The sequence below is a fragment of the Tamandua tetradactyla genome, chromosome 19 (genome assembly GCF_023851605.1).
Source record: "Tamandua tetradactyla isolate mTamTet1 chromosome 19, mTamTet1.pri, whole genome shotgun sequence".
In the NCBI taxonomy this organism is placed as follows: Eukaryota; Metazoa; Chordata; class Mammalia; order Pilosa; family Myrmecophagidae; genus Tamandua; species Tamandua tetradactyla.
The window spans coordinates 7187131-7204828 of record NC_135345.1 but is presented as its reverse complement, the minus strand read 5'-3'; the positions used below and the strand labels follow the sequence as shown (position 1 = coordinate 7204828).

The 17698-nt window shown below is 48.9% G+C and overlaps 1 protein-coding gene across 1 annotated transcript in view; it reads left to right on the top strand.

The window, feature by feature from the left end:
• Positions 1–17698, top strand: part of EVC (EvC ciliary complex subunit 1) — a 109626-nt gene that overhangs the window by 79148 nt on the left and 12780 nt on the right. The window contains exons 13-18 of the mRNA XM_077136363.1: positions 732–841; positions 3728–3938; positions 4816–5022; positions 10161–10305; positions 13214–13325; positions 17091–17217. Of these exons, the coding sequence (XP_076992478.1) occupies positions 732–841; positions 3728–3938; positions 4816–5022; positions 10161–10305; positions 13214–13325; positions 17091–17217 (912 nt within the window). The remainder of the gene's footprint in view (positions 1–731; positions 842–3727; positions 3939–4815; positions 5023–10160; positions 10306–13213; positions 13326–17090; positions 17218–17698) is intronic.

The window sequence follows — 17698 nt, the reverse complement described above, 5'->3', positions numbered from 1 at the left end:
CCCTGTATTTTATGCACAATTGGTCTATCAACCCACAATTTCTATGATAAAAATTCTTTTTTAAATCTGACCAAACTATATAAGCACTTAAGAGAGAAGCTTATAAAGTATTATTAAAGGCATAAAGGAAGAATTGAAAGAAATTTCCTGAAAGCTCTATTTTGAAAATATGGAAATTCTCTCCAAATTAATCTATTAAATTCATTTACAATAAAATTCAAAAATACTTTTCTGCCAAAGTTGACAAACTGATGCTAGAATAGCCATGGCGCTTTCAAACGAGAATAAAGGAGTGTTTTCCTTGGCGCTACAAAGTCTTGCTATAAACCATAGCAATTAAGATGGTGTGGTATTTGGTGCAGAAGTCAACAAACAGGCTCATGGAACAAAATCGAGAGCCTGGAAACAGATGTCTGCGTAGTAAGGAAAGATAAATTATGCAGTAAATTGTGCTGGGGCAATTACTTACCCATTGACCCAGAGAACATGAGATCCCTTCCTCACCCCATAAAACGTAAATCTTGGAGGCTTTAGGACTTAAATGTGAGTAGCAAAAATATTTAAAGGTTTAGAAGAAAAGATAGGAGAATATTAACGAAATCAGGGTAGCAAAGGGATTTTGTGTCTATTTCAATGAAATCAGGGTAGCCAAGGGTTTTTAAAATGAGAAACAAAGGCACAACCCACGGGCGTTGGTTGATGAGCCCCGTGTGCGCCTGTCTGGTGTTTAGCTGTGGATGCAGGAATTCGCCCTGTCCACCGTGCTGCAGACGCACCTGCGAGAAGGCCACGAGAGCACTGTCCACGGAGCCCTGGGCCGACTCGGCGGCCTCAGCGAGGAGTGAGTACAGCTTTCTAAGGTGCGGGGCTTGGGTGCTGCGTGACCCGCTGTCTGGTCTCCTCGTCCTTGTGGTTAATGAACCAGAGTGGCAGTAGGATGCCACGGTTGAAAGTTCAGACTTGGAGTGAGAACTTACCTGGGCAAATTACTTAGCATTTCCTAGCCTCAGTTCCGTCATCTATAAAATGGTGCTAATGATACCTGCTTCATAGGATTGTCTTTCGGAGGAATGTTTGGTTTTTATTAGCAGCTTTTTGGATGTGTCTTTGACATGCTATGAAATTCATCCATTCTTCAGTATACAATTCACTGATTCTTAGTGACTTGAGAGAACTGTGCACCCATCACCACAATCCGAATTTAGAATATATCTGTCATCCCCAAAAGTTCCCTGTGCCCCTTCACAGTGACTCCTTATTTATTAATAAATTTCTATATTCATTTTTCATATTTTTACTGTTAATGTAATGTGAGTTTCTCAACATGCTAAAAAACTTTTCTTTTTCCCACTTTTATACGAGAAAAATTATTTCGATGTAACTATTTTTTAGTTGCCAAGCATTTTCTGAGAACTTGATTTTGTGTCTAGAAGCAGGCATAGTATTGAATAATACAGGGGAAATGTCAGAAGAGGATAGAAAAATAAGCAGGGCCAGTAATCCAGAATAACCAGAATTGGAGGCTTTGTCCCAATAAACCAGAATAATTGGAGGATTTGTCTGGTCTGGAAACCTGTCATTTCATTCATAGTATTTGGTCCATTTACCATTGAATGCAAATCCTAACACTGATATATCTGGGATTTAAGTCTACCACTTTACTGTTTAAGTTTGCCTCTCCTTTCTTGCCTTCTTTTGGGTAAAGTATTTTTTTATTATTCAATTCTATCTCCCTTTTTAGTTACATATGTATTTTACTATGCTTTTATTGATTTAGATATTTTAAATTACATCCTTGACTTGTCAGAGTCTAACATATATTAATATATTACTTCTTCCTCAACAATGCCAACACTGTAAAATGCCTTAGCTCCACTGTTCCCCTTTTCTTCACTTGCGCTTTTGTCATTGTCCATTTTAATTCTCTCTATATTTTAAGCCTCTTAGAATATTAATATTATGTTTTATGTGGTCAGTATTCAATTACAGTTACTTACGTATTTATCCCTACTTTTGCCTTTGATTCTTTCCTGTATCTTTATACCTCCAATCTAGGATTATTTTCCTTTGCCTGCAGGGTCCCTTTGTTTAAGGTCTGCTAGTGACAAATTCTCGCAGGGTTTGATTGTAGGAAAATGGCTTATCCTCATTTTTGATAGATATTTTCTCGGTAGAATTCTAGTTTGGTTGTCATTTTTCAACACTTTTATAAGATAAAAAGATAATAATTTTGATTATTTCTGGCTCCTTTTAAGATTTTCTTCTATTCCAGAAGATGCAATTTAAAATCTCTAAATCAATAAAAGTATAGTAAAATACACATGTAACTAAAAAGGGAGACAGAATTGAATAATAAAAAATTACTTTACCCAAAAGAAGGCAAGAAAGGAGAGACAAACTTAAACAGTAAAGTGGTAAACTTAAATCCCAAATATATGAGTGTTCCCAAATATATTCCTTGTTTTTCATCAGTTTACTATAATATGTCTAGACATGTGTAGGTGTTTTTCCTTGGAGTTTTTTAATTTAGTAAATCTGTAATACTTCTTGGATTTGTTTCATCAATTTTGGAATTTTTCTCATCTTTTTTAAAGATTGCTTCTACCCCTTCTGTTCCTCTTCTCTTCCTGAATCTACAGTTTGTATTTATTAGACGTCTTCACTTTATCCCACATGTCTCTTACATGCTATCCCATATTTTCATTCTTTTGTCCTCTGTGCCTCAATCTGGATATTTTCTTTTGCCCTATCTCCCAGTTAATTCTCTTTTCATCTGTGTCTTATCTGCTGTTAAATCCACCTATTGAATTCCTAACTTCAGTGTGTGTTTTCAGATCTGGAATTACCATTTGATTCTTTTCAAAGTTTTAAGTTAAAGCTGAAATTCCTCATCTTATCATTGATTTTATTGAACATATTCATAATAATTAGTTTAAAGTTTGTATCTGATTATTCTGATATCTGATATCTTGTGGGTATGTTTCTGCTGTCTGTTTTTTATCTTCACTTTTGGTCAAGTCTTATCTGTTTGCATGCCCATTTATTTTTATTGAATACTGGACACTGTATATGAAAAAATATAAAGATAATTTAAGGTTTTGGATAATGTGATCGTCCTCCAAAATGGATTTATCTTCCTTCTAGCAGGAGCTTGCATCCCTTTGGAAATTTAGCTGACTGGCAGCTAGATCTTCTTTGAGGAACATTCTTTCCCTGTTTCACCCCTTTTTCTAGGATGAAGCATTTCAGGTCTTGTGGACCATGAACTTTGATTTCTGTCCCCCAATCCCATAAGACCACCAAAGCTCTGTTCAGCTTTTCCGCCTTTCAGAAAAATACCTCAAACTATAAAACCAAATGTTGGGCCTCTCTGATAGAACTAGATTTTTTCCTTAGATTACCCCAAGATAGGGACTCAAAAGTAGCATGACTTTAGAAGATGTTACTTTTGAGAATAATGCAAGAAATTCAAGTGGGTATGTACTGTAGACACATCTGAACCTTGGGGCGGGATGAAACCAACTTCAAAAGATACAGAGAGCCAACAGCTGAATAGATGGGACGAGAACATGCTTGGATGGAGTTAGGGGCTGGGCAGAAGAGGGAGGGATAAACCTAACCGCCTCCTTCCCAGCACCAGCCCCTGGGGGACCCGACTGCTTTACGAGTTCCTCCACGGTGCGGGAGGCCCCCTGAGCTGACTCGCTGTCCCGTGCCCCTTCCCGAGGTCCTCGCGGGCCGTCCTGCAGGGCCACAGCCTGCTCCTGCGCTCCGCCCTCCGGAGGCTGGCTCTCCGCAGCAGCGTCTTCACCACGCTGGCCCAGATGAGGCTGTCCGCGAAGAAGAACCTGCTCCAGGAGCTGCGCGAGCAGCACGCGCTGGAGCAGGGCTCGGCCCAGTGCATGGACGAGCATCAGTGGCAGCTGCTCCGAGCCCTGGTAAGGACGCACCGCCGCCCTGTCCCCTCCACCACGGCCCCCACCGTAGTTGCCCCCAAACCCACACTGCACGTCCAGCGCTGCACACCCGGCAGTACCCTCCAGGTTGGCACCCGAGCTACCAAGAGGGCTCTGTACAGCGAGAGACAGAGAGTTGTACTGGGAGATGCATGTGAAGTCAGAGCGGACAAAAGCACAGTTATCAAGGGGGCGGGAGAAAAGGACCCTGTCACCTACTTGGGGCTGTGCCAGATCTAAAGAAAGAATTCGTCAACTGCAGAGCTGGGATTTAAGCCCAAACAGACTGAGTCCAGGTCTCCCACACGCATCTGCTGGGCTGTAGGAGCCACTGTTTGAGCCCTCAGTGAGGGTCACGTTCACAGGCTCTTTAGCTGTGCCCAGGATTGCTCAGCGTGAGGTGGACAGGGGCCGGCAGGACCCTAGCTCCAGTAGCTCCCCTCACTCCCTCCTCCAACTCCTTCTTCCTACCCAGAAAGTGATCCCAAGGCCCCAGTGTCCTGCTTCAGCTTCCACCATGTCCCCAGGCTACTCTTAGACTTCAAAACCTGCTCTGCTGTGTGACATCTGAAAAGTTGCTTAACCCATCTGAGTTACCATGTCCTCATTGGTCCTCATGTTCAGACCTCAGTGTTCCAGAAGGAGAAACCGGATCTTTGCACTGGGCACACAACTGGTGCTCGATAAGTGCTTCAGGGGGCAACTTCAACTGTCTTGTAGGTGCATCCATTATGGGGTGGCTTTCACAAGCCTAGGGGCCACCTCTTTTCTCTATTTCTGGGGCCCTGGGTAGGAGGTGCCCTGTGGAGGCCGCAGGGGAGCAACGCGGGCTCTCCGCGTCCTGTCCCTTCCTTTCCAGGAGGCACGTGTCCTGGAGGAGGCCAGCAGGCTGGAGGAGGAGGCCCAGCACACGCGGCTGCAGCTTCACCAGCAGCTCGTGGCTGAGGCCCGGGAAGCCGGGCGGCTCCTGCAGCAGCACACGGAACGGGCCATCGGGCAGGCCTTGCTGGGCCACGCTCGTAATACAGCCACCAAGAGCCGGGCCAAGGACAGAGACAACTTCAAGGTGTGTGTTTGCCCCTGCCCCAAACGGTGAGAGGGATTGGGTGGCCTGGGGGTGGGTGGGGCAGGCCGAAGAAAGGGTACGGAAAGAACAACACACTAGGAATTAGAACCCCTAGGCTTGACCCTGGTTCTGTGGCCGTGGGGGGTTCCCACTGTTTGGGTTTGCTAAAGCTGCCAGAATGCAGTATACCAGAAATGGAACAGCTTTTAAAAGGGGATTTATTAAGTTACAAGTTTACAGTTCTAAGACCATAAAAATGTCCAAACTAAGGCATCCAGAGAAAGATACCTTGGTTCAAGGAAGGGTGATCTGGAAGGCATGGACTGGTGTCTTGCTGGTACTTGTTTCCAGTTCTGTTGCTTCCAGCGTCTGATGCCAGTGTTTCCTCTCCAAGCATCTGTGGGCCTTCACTTAGCTCCTCCGGGACACAACTCTGGGTTCTGGTTTGCTTAGCATCTCATGGGAAGGCACCTGGTGACGTCTGCTGGGCTCTGCATCTCCACATCCATGTCTAGGTGTCCGCGCTCTCGGTCGGCACCCCAGGCATCTCCAAAAGTCTGCATCTGTGTTGCTTCTGAGCTTTCTCCAGCATGTCTCCTCTTAAAGGACTCCAGTAAACCAATGAAGACCCACATTGAAAGGGCAGAGCCACATCTCCATCTAATTAAAAGGTCACACCCACAATTGAGTGGGTCAGTCACCATGGAAACAATGTAATTAAAGGTTTCCACCTTAAACAATAGGTCTGACCACACGAGGTTGGATCAGGACTGAAAGAAAACGGCTTTTCTGGGGTACATAACACTTTCAAACTAGCACAGCATCCCTTCTCCGAGCCTCAGTTTCCTCATCTGTGAGATGGGCTGGCCTCCCTCATGCAGTCGTGCAGGTCTGTTGGGTCACACTAGCACAGCATCCCTTCTCCGAGCCTCAGTTTCCTCATCTGTGAGATGGGCTGGCCTCCCTCATGCAGTCGTGCAGGTCTGTTGGGCCACACTAGCACAGCATCCCTTCTCCGAGCCTCAGTTTCCTCATCTGTGAGATGGGCTGGCCTCCCTCATGCAGTCGTGCAGGTCTGTTGGGCAGGCCACAGGCTTTCTGTCAGTTGCATGCCGGGCACTGCCTTGGGTGCATTCTCAACCTACGTGGTGTCTACAGCAGTTCCAGAAGGGAGGCATTTTCATGCCAACGTGACTCAGGCAGAGCCGCTCTGAGAGGGATGTAGATGGCTCCAGGGTCCCGTAGCTGGTCGGAGCAGAACCAGGATTCAAACCCACGTCCCTGCATTCTCCCTGACGCTGGCCACCTCCTTTCAGACACTGAATTTGGCAGAGCTGACCCTACAGAGAATGGCAGCCAAAAGTAGTGTGACTTGAGCAGGCAAGGGTTCACTCCTTCTATTTACAATAATGGTGAAAATAATAACAGCAACAGAAAGTGACAATAGAAAATAATACACAACTTTAGTCTCGCACTTCTGAGTCTCAGCCTCAGCTCACTGGACCCTCTCCTCTGGACTGTCATCAATCAGGACACTCCAGAGAAACAGAACCAAGGACATGGGTGTGTATGTGCACACGTGTGTGCGTGCAAAGGGATCTATTTATCTTGAGGAATTGACTCGTGCAATTTTGGCTCAAGTCCACAATCTGTAGGGCAGACATTCCAGGTGGAACATTCCAGCAAGAGTTGATGTTACAACCTTGAAGCAGGACTTCTTCTCGGCGAAACCTCAGTTTTCAACTGTTGGAAGAAGCCCTCCCATGTTATGGAGGGTCCTCTCCTTTACTTAAAGTCAGCTAACTACAGATGCTCATCACATCTACAGAATCCCTTCACTGCCACGTCTAGCCTAAAATTGGATCAGACAACTGGGTGCCACAGCCAAGCCACATGGACACATAAAATTGACCATCACACATGTTAAGGCCATGCATCTTCCCATTTTACAGATGAGAAAAACTGAGGTTCATAATTGAGCAGAGGATGTGTTCACAGCTTCCCAGCTAGGGAGGGCAGGGTTGGGGCAGGGGCTGGGGACTTCCCCTCTTCCCCTAGCACAGGCTCTGCTCCTCTGCGCTGCCCTACCCCCACCCCCAGCTGCAGTGAGAGGTGAGACACCCCCTTGGTGGGCATTGCTGCAGAACACTTGTCCGTGGCTGCTGGCCCATGTGGGGCAGGACGGGCCGAGGCTCACCCAGCCACCCTTTCAGGTGTCTTTTACTTCGGTAAGCAGCTGCTCTGCTCATCTTCTCAGCTGAGAGGCCAGGCCCTGCCCCCTTTCTGGTTCTAAACATCTCACGTCCACTGCCACCACCCAAACGCTACAGCTGGTCTCTGCTCATGTGATTGGGAGAATCTCTCCTGCCTTAGCTTCCCCTGGCTGCTGTCACACTAACTGGGCCCCTTGCCAGACCACAAGTGTGTCCTCTCACAGTGCTGGAAGCCACCAAATCCAGGTGTGGGCAGGTTCGTGCCCCGTCTGGATCCAGTAGGGAAGAGGCCTCTTGTGCCTCTTGTAGCTCTGGTGCTTGCCGGCAAACCTGGGGGTTCCTTGGCCTGTGGCTGCTGCACCCTAATCTCTGCCCCTGACTTCACAGGGCCTCCTCCTCTGTGACTCTGCCTCTGCGTCTCTTCTCATAAGGACACCAGTGGTATTGGATGAAGCCCACCCACTCCCCCTCCAGTATGACCTCATCTTAGCTATTTCCCTCTGCAGTGGCCCTATTTCCAAAGAAGTCACATCCCAAGGCACTGGGGATTAGGGACTTCAACATAATGTTTTTAGAAGGAGCACATTTTAACCCTTAATACCCCTTGTCCCTAAAATTTTTCAACTCTTACCTAATACATGCTTGTCAGGTGAAAATGGAATAAACTATATGCATGGCATACTTTGTCCTCCATGGAACCCTCAGTGGGTTCCACAATTAAGAGAAAGTACATTGTTCTCAGTTTCTAGAAGCATCTTCATTTATTTGACCTGTACTTATTGAGCTTCTTGGCCTCAGGCCTGGTTAAAGGTGCTGAGGAAAGAGAATGAGCCCCGTGAACAGTGTCTCTGCCTTCAAGGAGCTTGAATCCAATGGATGGATCTCATGGAAGAGACCGGTGATAAACTAAGGAGCATGCTCATTGTAGACGAGTTTGGCTAAGGGGTTGCTGAGGAGTAGGCAGCACCCAAAGGAGGATCAAAGGAGAACTTAGAAACCAAAGTTGAAAAAGCAAAGTGCTTGTACATGGGGACAGTACACTAAGAGAGCAAACTGGAGAGGGGAGTGACGGGTGGTCTGGACTGAGGCCCGGGAGAAGGAAGGGGTTTGGGATGGAGAGCAAGGGCACCTCCCCCTGGGCCAGCAAGGCAGATGGACAGACTGAAAGGAAATAACATGGATGGGTTTGCTGACCTGGTGGGGGAAGGAAGAGGGCCCCCCTGTCCCCTTGCTTCCAGGCTCTCAGTGAAATTCGAAGCAAGGCCATCAGCCCTCAGTGGAAACTCCTGAACGTGGAAGTGCAGGGCTGGGGCCCTGCGTCCGTGGCAGAGTCAGAGCCCCTCCATGGGGATGAGGAGGTCGGGCCGAAGCTCTTCACCATCACCCGGGCTGGGCAACCGCTTCTCCTCAGCCTGAGTTCCAGGCCTGCCGGTCAGGGTGTATTCCTCAGAGGGTGCCGGGAGAATAAACACAACAGCAGAGTCCTCACAACAAAACCATTTGATAATTGGGTATTTTTCTCTTGCCTAAAACCTTGTAGGCGCTCCATAAATGTTTATTGACACAGGGACTCTGGAGCTGGGCTTTTCTGACTTGTGCCCATCATCATGTCACATAAAAGATATAACTCAGCCAGTACACAACTGGCACATCTCTAATGAGGGGCAGGGAGCATTTCCGTTCTTTTCTGCTTTGGGTCTGAAGTTGTATTCATTAGCAATACATATAGCTGCGAGCAATAGAAAGCCCTATTAAAATGGCTCAAATAAGTAGGTAGTTATCCCACATAATAAGAAATGTGGAAGTCGGTGCAGTGGCTTAGTAACGCAACCAAGGACCCAGGCTCTTTCTTTTCGACACATCATTTCTGAGTCACCTGCCTCATTATCTCAAAATGGCCACCGAACCTCCAGATATCATGTCTGCATTCCAGGCAGGAAGAGGGAAGAAGCAAAGACTTTCCCCTGCTGAAGCTTCACCTGTGTGTTCTGAAAGGAAAGGCCTCCCCAGTTGACTTCCTCCTGACATTGCATTTTATAGGCCAGACTGGGTCAGTGTGCTGGTTTGAAATGATGTATGTATCTTAGAAAAGCCATGTTTTAATTCTAATCCCATTTTGTAAAGGCAGCCATTTCTTCTAATCCCTATTCAGTATTTTATGTTTGAAATTGTAATTAGATCATCTCCCTGGAGATATGATTTAAACCAGAGTGGTTGTTAAACTGATTTAGGTAATGACATGTCTCCACTCGTTTGGGTGGGTCTTGATAAGTTTCTGGAGTCCTGTAAAAGAGGAAACATTTTGGAGAATGAAGGAGATTCGGAGAGAGCAGAGATGCTGCAGCACCACAAAGCAGAGAGTCCACGAGCCAGTGACCTTTGAAGATGAAGAAGGAAAACGCCTCCCAGGGAGCTTCATGAAGCAGGAAGCCAGGAGGGAAAGCTAGCAGATGACGCCATGCTTGCCATGTGCCCTTCCAGCTGAGAGAGAAACTGTGACTGTGTTCGCCATGTGTCTTCTCACTTGAGAGAGAAACCCTGAACATCTTCGGCCTTCTTGAACCAAGGTATCTTTCCCTAGATGGATGCCCCTGATTGGACATTTCTATAGACTTGTTTTAACTGGGACATTTTCTCGGCCTTAGAACTATAAACTAGCAACTTATTAAATTCTTCTTTTTAAAAGCCGTTCCGTTTCTGGTATATTGCATTCCGGCAGCTAGCAAACTAGAATAGTCATTTACCCACCCTTAGACCATGCCTGGCCAGGAGAAATGAGATGATCAGGAGTGGTTTAAACCTCCCATGTGCTCTCTCCCTGAGCAAGTCAAGCTTGTAAGAGGTGGACGGGGGGCCGAGTCCTCCGGGGGGGTGGCGCCTGTGACTTCCCTGATGGCTCACTGGTCCCCTGCCTTGTCTCTGCAGAGAGCACTGCTGGAGGCAGCCGTGGAGAGTGTCTACGTGACCAGCACCAGTGCCAGTCGGCTCGTGCAGGCCTATGACCAGCAAATCGGGAGGGCCATGCAGGAGCACGAGGAGAGAAGACTGCAGCGGCTGAAGTCCCTGCAGGGTACGGTGTGTCCGCGGGGAAGCCCCGGGAGAGGCCAGCCAAACACTGCTCGGAGGCTGGGACAGAACAAGATGTCAGGTTTTGCAGATTTCATTTTGGGGGGCTAATTTTTTTTTATTTATCCCATGCTTCATCCCAGAAAGGACTTTTAGGGCACAATGTAAAGAAATATCTACATTCAATACAATAGGATTTTTTGAAGTAGGTGAGTCAGGACAAAGGGACATAAAGACAGGAGAATGTGATGGAGTCAATGAAAGGTCGTTGCCCCAGGGCACAGGTCACCAGGCCCCCACTGAGAGGTGACATGACTTTGGCTCCAAGTTTCCCAGTGGCCAAGGAGATAAGAACTTACTTACTTAGTTACAGCCTTCCCGGTGGCCCAGGAACAGTTCCTGAGACCAAGAGAATTTTCTCCCACGGACTCTTGTAAAAGGGTCCACCCCAAGTGAAGGAATGGATCAATTTCAGCAATACTATACAAATAATATATACAGAAGACAGTTTCTTGCAGGCTTTTTCTTATCACATCCTTCCCGACATCCAGGAGATGCAGGGCAGGGTGGGATTCTCCTCTCTGAACGGCTCTGCCTGGGCTGTTTGAGATTCTGAGCTGGGGTCGCTCCCTAAGAGAACAGATGGGCAGCGGGTCCTGGGGCAGCCATCTCACGGAATGGACATCTCATGGTTGAGTTCCTCTTACCTGAGCTCAGCTGCCACCTGTATCTTCCCCTCTTCCAGGGAAATCCGAGGCCTACATTCAAATGATGCCCTGTACAAACAGTTGCTTGGATTTTGCACATGCCCAGAAATATGCCAGAAAGTACAGAATCTCTGTACTGCTGTTCCCTTAGGTCAGGCTTGTTCGGCAGGAGAGACGTAATCGCTGGCCACTGCACAACATTCCAGAACCGGAGCTTGTCAACTCTACTCTCTAGGCCTCAGTTTCCCCATCTGTGGGATTAGGGTTTGACTCACCCTGGCTTTGTCCTCTTAGCTCTTATTTCCTACTTCCCTGACACCCCCACCTTTAAAGAGTGGATTTCATAGTAATAGCCTCTGCATCGAAACAATGTAATTTACCCACCATGCAAGCTCCTTTTGCTTTATTCAGGAAACTCTTTTTAATTTAAGAGTTCCAGAACGCCATGCCCCTAGAGGTCATCAGCTTAAAACCTCCTTGTGAGTGCTAGAAAGCTCAGGTTCAGAGCAGCCACCTGGGCGAGTGGGAGCCTCCAGCTGGCTAAGGCTCCTGGGCACAGAGGACGTTCAGATTTGCAGTCTGCTACACGCTCTGCGCTCCCCGGGGAAGGCTGCTGGGTGGGGTGGAGAATTCCCCTCTGTGTTCACACCGGGACCCTCTGGAGAGTAAAGGGCGTGCTTTCAGTAGTGACACTGGGCAGAGGCTCTAAGCCCAGGCTGCCCCAGGAGATCCAGGGCAGGTCGCCTTTCTACTTGCAGAGACTTCCTGAGCAACTGAACCGAGAAAAAGCTTCATGAAACACTTGTGGCTGGAGATGACAAATGCTTTAGCTCCTTGGAAAGTGCTCATTTCATCACCAGCATTTGCATACCCATAACTCCACCTAGATAGTCATTTTTGCTTTCTTATTGTTTTAACCTTTAAAAAAGAAATGTTATAAACTTTATTTTTAGAGCAGTTTGGGGCTCACAAAGAAATTGCATATGAAGCACAGAGTTCCTGTCCACTTCCCTGACACACACAGTTTCTCCGACTTGTAGCATCTTGCATCAGTGTGATACATTTGTTATAGCTGATGAACCAATATTTATACACTATCAGTAACTAAAGATTACATAAGATAGACCATAGATTACATCAGGGTTCACTCTCTGTGTCCTGTGGTTTTTAGTTCACTGTCCTAAAAATGCCCTCTGCTTTGCCTGCTCACACCCCTTCCTGGCCCCAGCCCGTGACAACCACTGATTTTTCACTGTCTCCGTAATTGGGTCTTTTCCACAATGTCATATAGTTGGAATCATACTGTCTGCAGCCTTTTCAAAATGACTTCTTTCACTTAACAGTGTGCATGCAAGGTTCCTCTGTTTTCTCGTGACTCGATAGCTCATTTCCTTATCATTTCATTGTGGCATGGATTTTTTTTTTTCAAAATAAAGATAGCAACCTAATATGCATTTATTAGAAAGGGTGCATACTTTTGCAATGACTATAAAAAATCAGAAGCAAACAATTGATAACATCTGGCTCTAATTCCCTACATATACATACAATGTAATCTAATATGTTGCAGGTGAAACAGAGGAAAAATCTTTTCTAATAGCTTCTCACCATAGCATCATAGCTGAAAGGTACAGATATTGAATAGGTCTAAGACTGTGTACATGGAACAATATTATCTTTTAGAATTCAGTGAAAAATAAAACCCAACCATCCCAGTGTGAAACTACTTTCCATTCTTAACATTTCCATCCAGTTGTGTTATGTTGTAATACAACAGGTGTCATGTACTTTCTTCTTTGAACTACTGGTGCCAGGTGGCAGCAACGATAAGTAGCACTGATTGAAATCTCTTTGGAAAGAGCATGGCGTGGATTTTTGAGCCATTTGTGGTGACCTCTTAGTGTTAAGCTTTTCTCTCTGCCTCCCCTTTCTCTGGGCACTGACAAGGGAGCTGGAGGTTGTGCAGTTAAAGAGAGAGAGAGGCAGGTGTGATCCCCTCCTGCGATGCAGCAACTGTCATTTACACTGCTGCCAGCCACTTGCACATGCATTGACACACACACACACACTCACAGCCCTTTCCCATGGGAGGGCTGCTCTATGGGCTGTAGCTGCTATTTGAGAGCAGGTGTATCTCCCTCTTTCCCATCCCCCTCCCCAGACCTTCCAGACAGATTCCTTGATGCTGTTTGTTAAATGGTCTAGGTGAAAGAATGGAAAACTACCAGCTGCAGAAAAAGCAGAACCAGAGTGACCCTTCGCTGGTGTGCACAGTGGCTGGTGGAGCCCAGGAGGCCTCCCAGGCAGTCCACCAGAGGTAAGGTCCCCTCTGTGAGTGGGAACCCTGCGTCCTCCACCACAGACACTCCGCAGCCTGCTCTCTTGCACTCTCCAGCCTTCCCCGCCTCCTCCCACCGACTCCTTCACCCTGTGCTTCCCTGCGCCAGCTCGAGGCCTTTGGGGTCGGTGCTGCCCCCGGCTCTCCCCACGGCACCTCGAGCAGTGCCCAGCAGTGCTTACGTGGTGTCCACAGCCCCCAATGCAGCGCCTCCTGCCTCCCCTCTCGCTCGTGCTCTGGGTTCCCCCAAAGCAGACCCTAAGAGAGGAATGTGGGTGCAGGTTGATTGCTGCAGAGGAGGGCCTGGGAGCACGGAGAGGGGGCTGAGGAGGGAGCCAGAGGCTGGGGCTTTCCACTGCTGCAAATTGGGCAATAAAGACAGCGCAGAGTCATTACCTCCATGCTCTGGAGGTCAGAGATCCAGGTGGGCTTGGCTGGGTCTCTGCTCTGGGCTTCCCAAGGCCACAATCAAGCTGGGGCAGCCGGCTGGGCCGCAGAGAGAACCAGGAGGCCCTGGGAAGACTCTGCTTCCAGGTATATATAAGTTGTTGTTAGCTTCCAGTGCTTGGCATTTGGAGGCCTCAGGTGCCCTTTACTTGCTGGCCCTCAGCCTCGGGCCACACTTAGCTCCTTGAGGTCACTGTCTGGTTATTGCAGGTGGGGGCTCACGTCTCAGAGCCAGCGACAGGGCATCAGTCCTGCTCAAGCTTGGAATCACTTTGTCTTCCTCTCCTGCCATGTCTCTGACTCTAGCTGGAGAAGCTCCTCTGCTTTTCCAGGCTCAAATAATTAGACTGGACCCACCCAGATAACCCAGCATAATCTCCAAATCATAAAATCTGCAGCCTGAACTATATCTGCAAAGTCCAGCCACCGGACACAGGGACTGGGGGCGTGGATCTTTGGGGGGCGTTATTTGATCCCCACAACAGGAAGAGAGTCAGGGAAGCTTGCAATGAGGAGGAGTCCCCTTGGGGGGCCACTGAGCTCGGTCTCTGGACCTTCTGAGCCATCGGGCAGAGCACAGCTTGAAATTATACCTCAGGGGGAGGACAATAGGGCAATTAGCCACTAACCCCTGTTCCATGCTGGTTGTGGGTCTGTCCTGGAGGTGTGGACCGCTTTCCAGTCGCCCCTGAGCAGGCCAGGCATGGCCCCCTGGCCAGAGAACGCCGCAAGACAGGCACAGGTGCCAGACTCAGAAGTTTTGGGCGTGCACAGGAAGTATCCACCAGGTGCAGGCCCCTCCAGGGCAGGCTGAGGGGGTATGGGTGCAGCACTGATGTGCACCTCCGAAGCACCTACTGTTTGCTGGGACATGAGTAGGTGTGGGGACAGGTCCTTCCGTCCAGGAGCTCAGAGCTCGGGTTGACAATAAATCAGTACAGGGTAGGGGGCCATGGGGCCATGGAGGAGGATCCAGGGGATCCGGCCTAGGCGGCAGGCAGTGACAGGGAAGCATGACAAGGGCAGCTGATAGCAGAATGTGAGCTTACTAGGAAAAAGGGTCTTTGCAGATGCCTCCAGTTAAGGGCCTTGAGGTGAAGAGATTGTCCTGGATCATTTGGGTGAGCCCCAGATGCGATAGCACGTCCTGAAAGAGCGAGGCAGAAGGAGATGGCCCGATGTGGAGAAGAGAAGGAGGTGGAAACCGAGGCAGGGAGTGGAGTGACGCAACCACAGCCCAGGAAGCCCCGAAAGCTGGAAGAGGGAAAGGAGGACCCTCCCGAGGGCCCCAGAGGGAGGAGGGTCCTGCCAACACCTGGATTTTAGCTTGTGGCTTCCAGAGCTGCGAGAGACACCCAGTTTGGGGCAATTTGTCAGAGAAGCTCCAGAAGATTGATCAGGCCTCCTGGAAGGTGTGGGAGGGTCTGGGACTTGGTACAGCTTCCCCAGCTGCTTTAGTTATTGTTCAGTTGCCACCCCCCGCTCAGAGTGGAGCTCCGTGACAGCAAGGACCGGAAGTCTCCCAGTCACATCAGGACCTTCAAAACCCGACACAGTGAGGGTGCAAATGGTAATTCAGTGGTAAAATTCTTGCCTGCCTGCAGGAGAACCCAGGTTTGATTCCCAGCCCATGCACTTCCCCCCCCAAAATTTTTTTTTCAACAAATGGTGCTGCAATAACAGGATAGTCACATGGAAAAAGAGTGAAATGTGACCTCCCCCATACAGCATACAAAAAAACAAAAACAAAAACGCAGTACCTAGCATGCCAGAACTACTTTACTAAGTCAACAAGCTCGTGAATGGATGGATGGACAATCAGGTCTTGTAGGATGAGTAGGAGTTTGCTGGATCAAGACAGAAAAGAGGTGAAAGGTATTATTGGCAGAAGGAAGAATAGGAGCAGAGGCAAGGTGGCATGTTGTGCCTTCAAAAGCACAACACGGGCAGCTACCTGTTAACATTAAGGTGGCTTCTGCCTTCAGGTATAGTAATTCAGCCACTTTTGGAAAACCAGTCCCAAAAGACTGAAAGGAAGAAGGCAGAGAACATTATAGGAACCGGGGGGGATGGGTTTGCATCTTCCTGTTTGCTGGGGACCAGAGGAAGGGCAGCCAAGGATGTGAGAGCATGGAAGAGGGAGAGGACCGGGCTCCACTCTGCACAGGAAGGGCAAGTGCTCTCCAGATCAGGGAGCCTACGTTTGCCCCGCTCAGCCCTCTGCCTCTTGGAACAAGAGGGCTGCCATAGTCAGGATTTCTCAGACACTGCCTCTAGGAAACAAGCTTCCTATTTTATAGGAGAGGGGGCCAAGGGAATTCTGAACTTTAAAGTAAGGCTGGGTAGCTGATCAGCCTCTGGGCCCTTTAAGAGAATGTCCTCCCGGGGGGGGAAATGCTTCCTCATAAGAAGATGCCACCTGCTCATTCACTGTGCAGCTGGTGGCCTCAGAGAAGCTTCTCTGCCCCCTGAGCCTCTCCTTCTTCAGTGGCTTTTCTGCTCCTTTTGTCCTGCTTACATCGCCAGGCTACTCTGAAGGGCCAATGAAACAATGGATGTGAAGCTCTGTGAAATCCTGCTCTAGTTTCCTTGGCTCCTCAAGCAAATACCATGCAATGGGTTGGTGTAAGCATTGGATTGGTGTAAGCAATGAATTAGTGTAAGCAGTGGGTTGTGTAAGCCATGGTGTAAGTAAAGCTCATGGTTTTGAGGCTGAGACATCCAAATTAAGGCATCAAGGCAATGCTTTCTTTTGAAAGACTGGCTGGCTGCCTGTACACCTTGGTCCTGGGCTCCTCTGTCACATGGCAAGGCACCAGGTGACCTCTTCTGGTCTCTCTGTTCTGGGTTCAGTTGACCATCAGCTCTTGCCTCTGTAGCTTCCTGTCTCTCTGAATTTCACTCTGCTTTTAAAGGGCTCCGGTAATAAGATTAAGACCCATCCTGTTTGTGCTGGGACACACCTTAACTGAAGTAGCCTCATCAAAAGGTCCCACTTACAACAGGGCCACACCCACAGGGATGGATTAAGTTTAAGAACATGTTTTTCTGGGGTGCATACAGCTCCAAACCACCACAACATCTCAGTGTTAATGCAGCAGTGTCTCTCCCCGGAGGGGCTCGTTCAGGTCCCACGGCGGGCGTAGCTGTCATAAGCGGGGCCCAGATGTCCATTCCCCATGCGTGGCTCCAAGGGCACAAAGGTGTTTCCCTACCACAAATTCTCCCAAGCCGGGATGCACCTGGGAAAGGTGCAGGCACAGCCTCCAGTTACCCCGCCCTGATTCCTTCTGCCAGGCTGTTGTCACAGCAGAAAAGGTTCCTGGCGCAGTTCGCGGTGCACCAGCTCACACGCCTGGAGGCTCAGAAGCAGGAGGCCAGAGCCGTGGAGCAGCTGGAAGCCCAGCTCGAGATCCAGCTGCAGGTGTGCGCTTTGGAAACGGGCCTGTGAACGTGGATGCCCGACCTCGTGTTCACAGTGTGTGTGTGCGGGAGGGGGGAAGGGGCCTTCTTGGGGGGCTGCACGCCCCGGTGCCCCCCAAGACCTGGCTGGCTCTGGCCATCGACCTCCCCACTATTCCGGGCGCCTGAGCACGGGTTCCCAGTCCATCCATGGCTGCTGCGCCGACCGGGAAGCCAGCGTTTCCCTGCGTGTGACTCGCCGCCGGGTGGGCTTCTCCAGCGGGTGCTGGCACCGTGTCGGTGGCGCTGGTCGTGAACTTAGGTTTGCACTAGCCCTGGGACACGCAGGAAGCTCAGACCTCAGCAACCACGGCAGATACTCCGTCACAGAAAAACCTCCTTACTGTGAGCTTATAAGGCGAGGCTATAAAGCAAAGTGACACCTTTAGAAAAAAATCCAGCGGCCCAGAATGTAAGAAGTTAACAGGGTTTTGGCTTCTTCA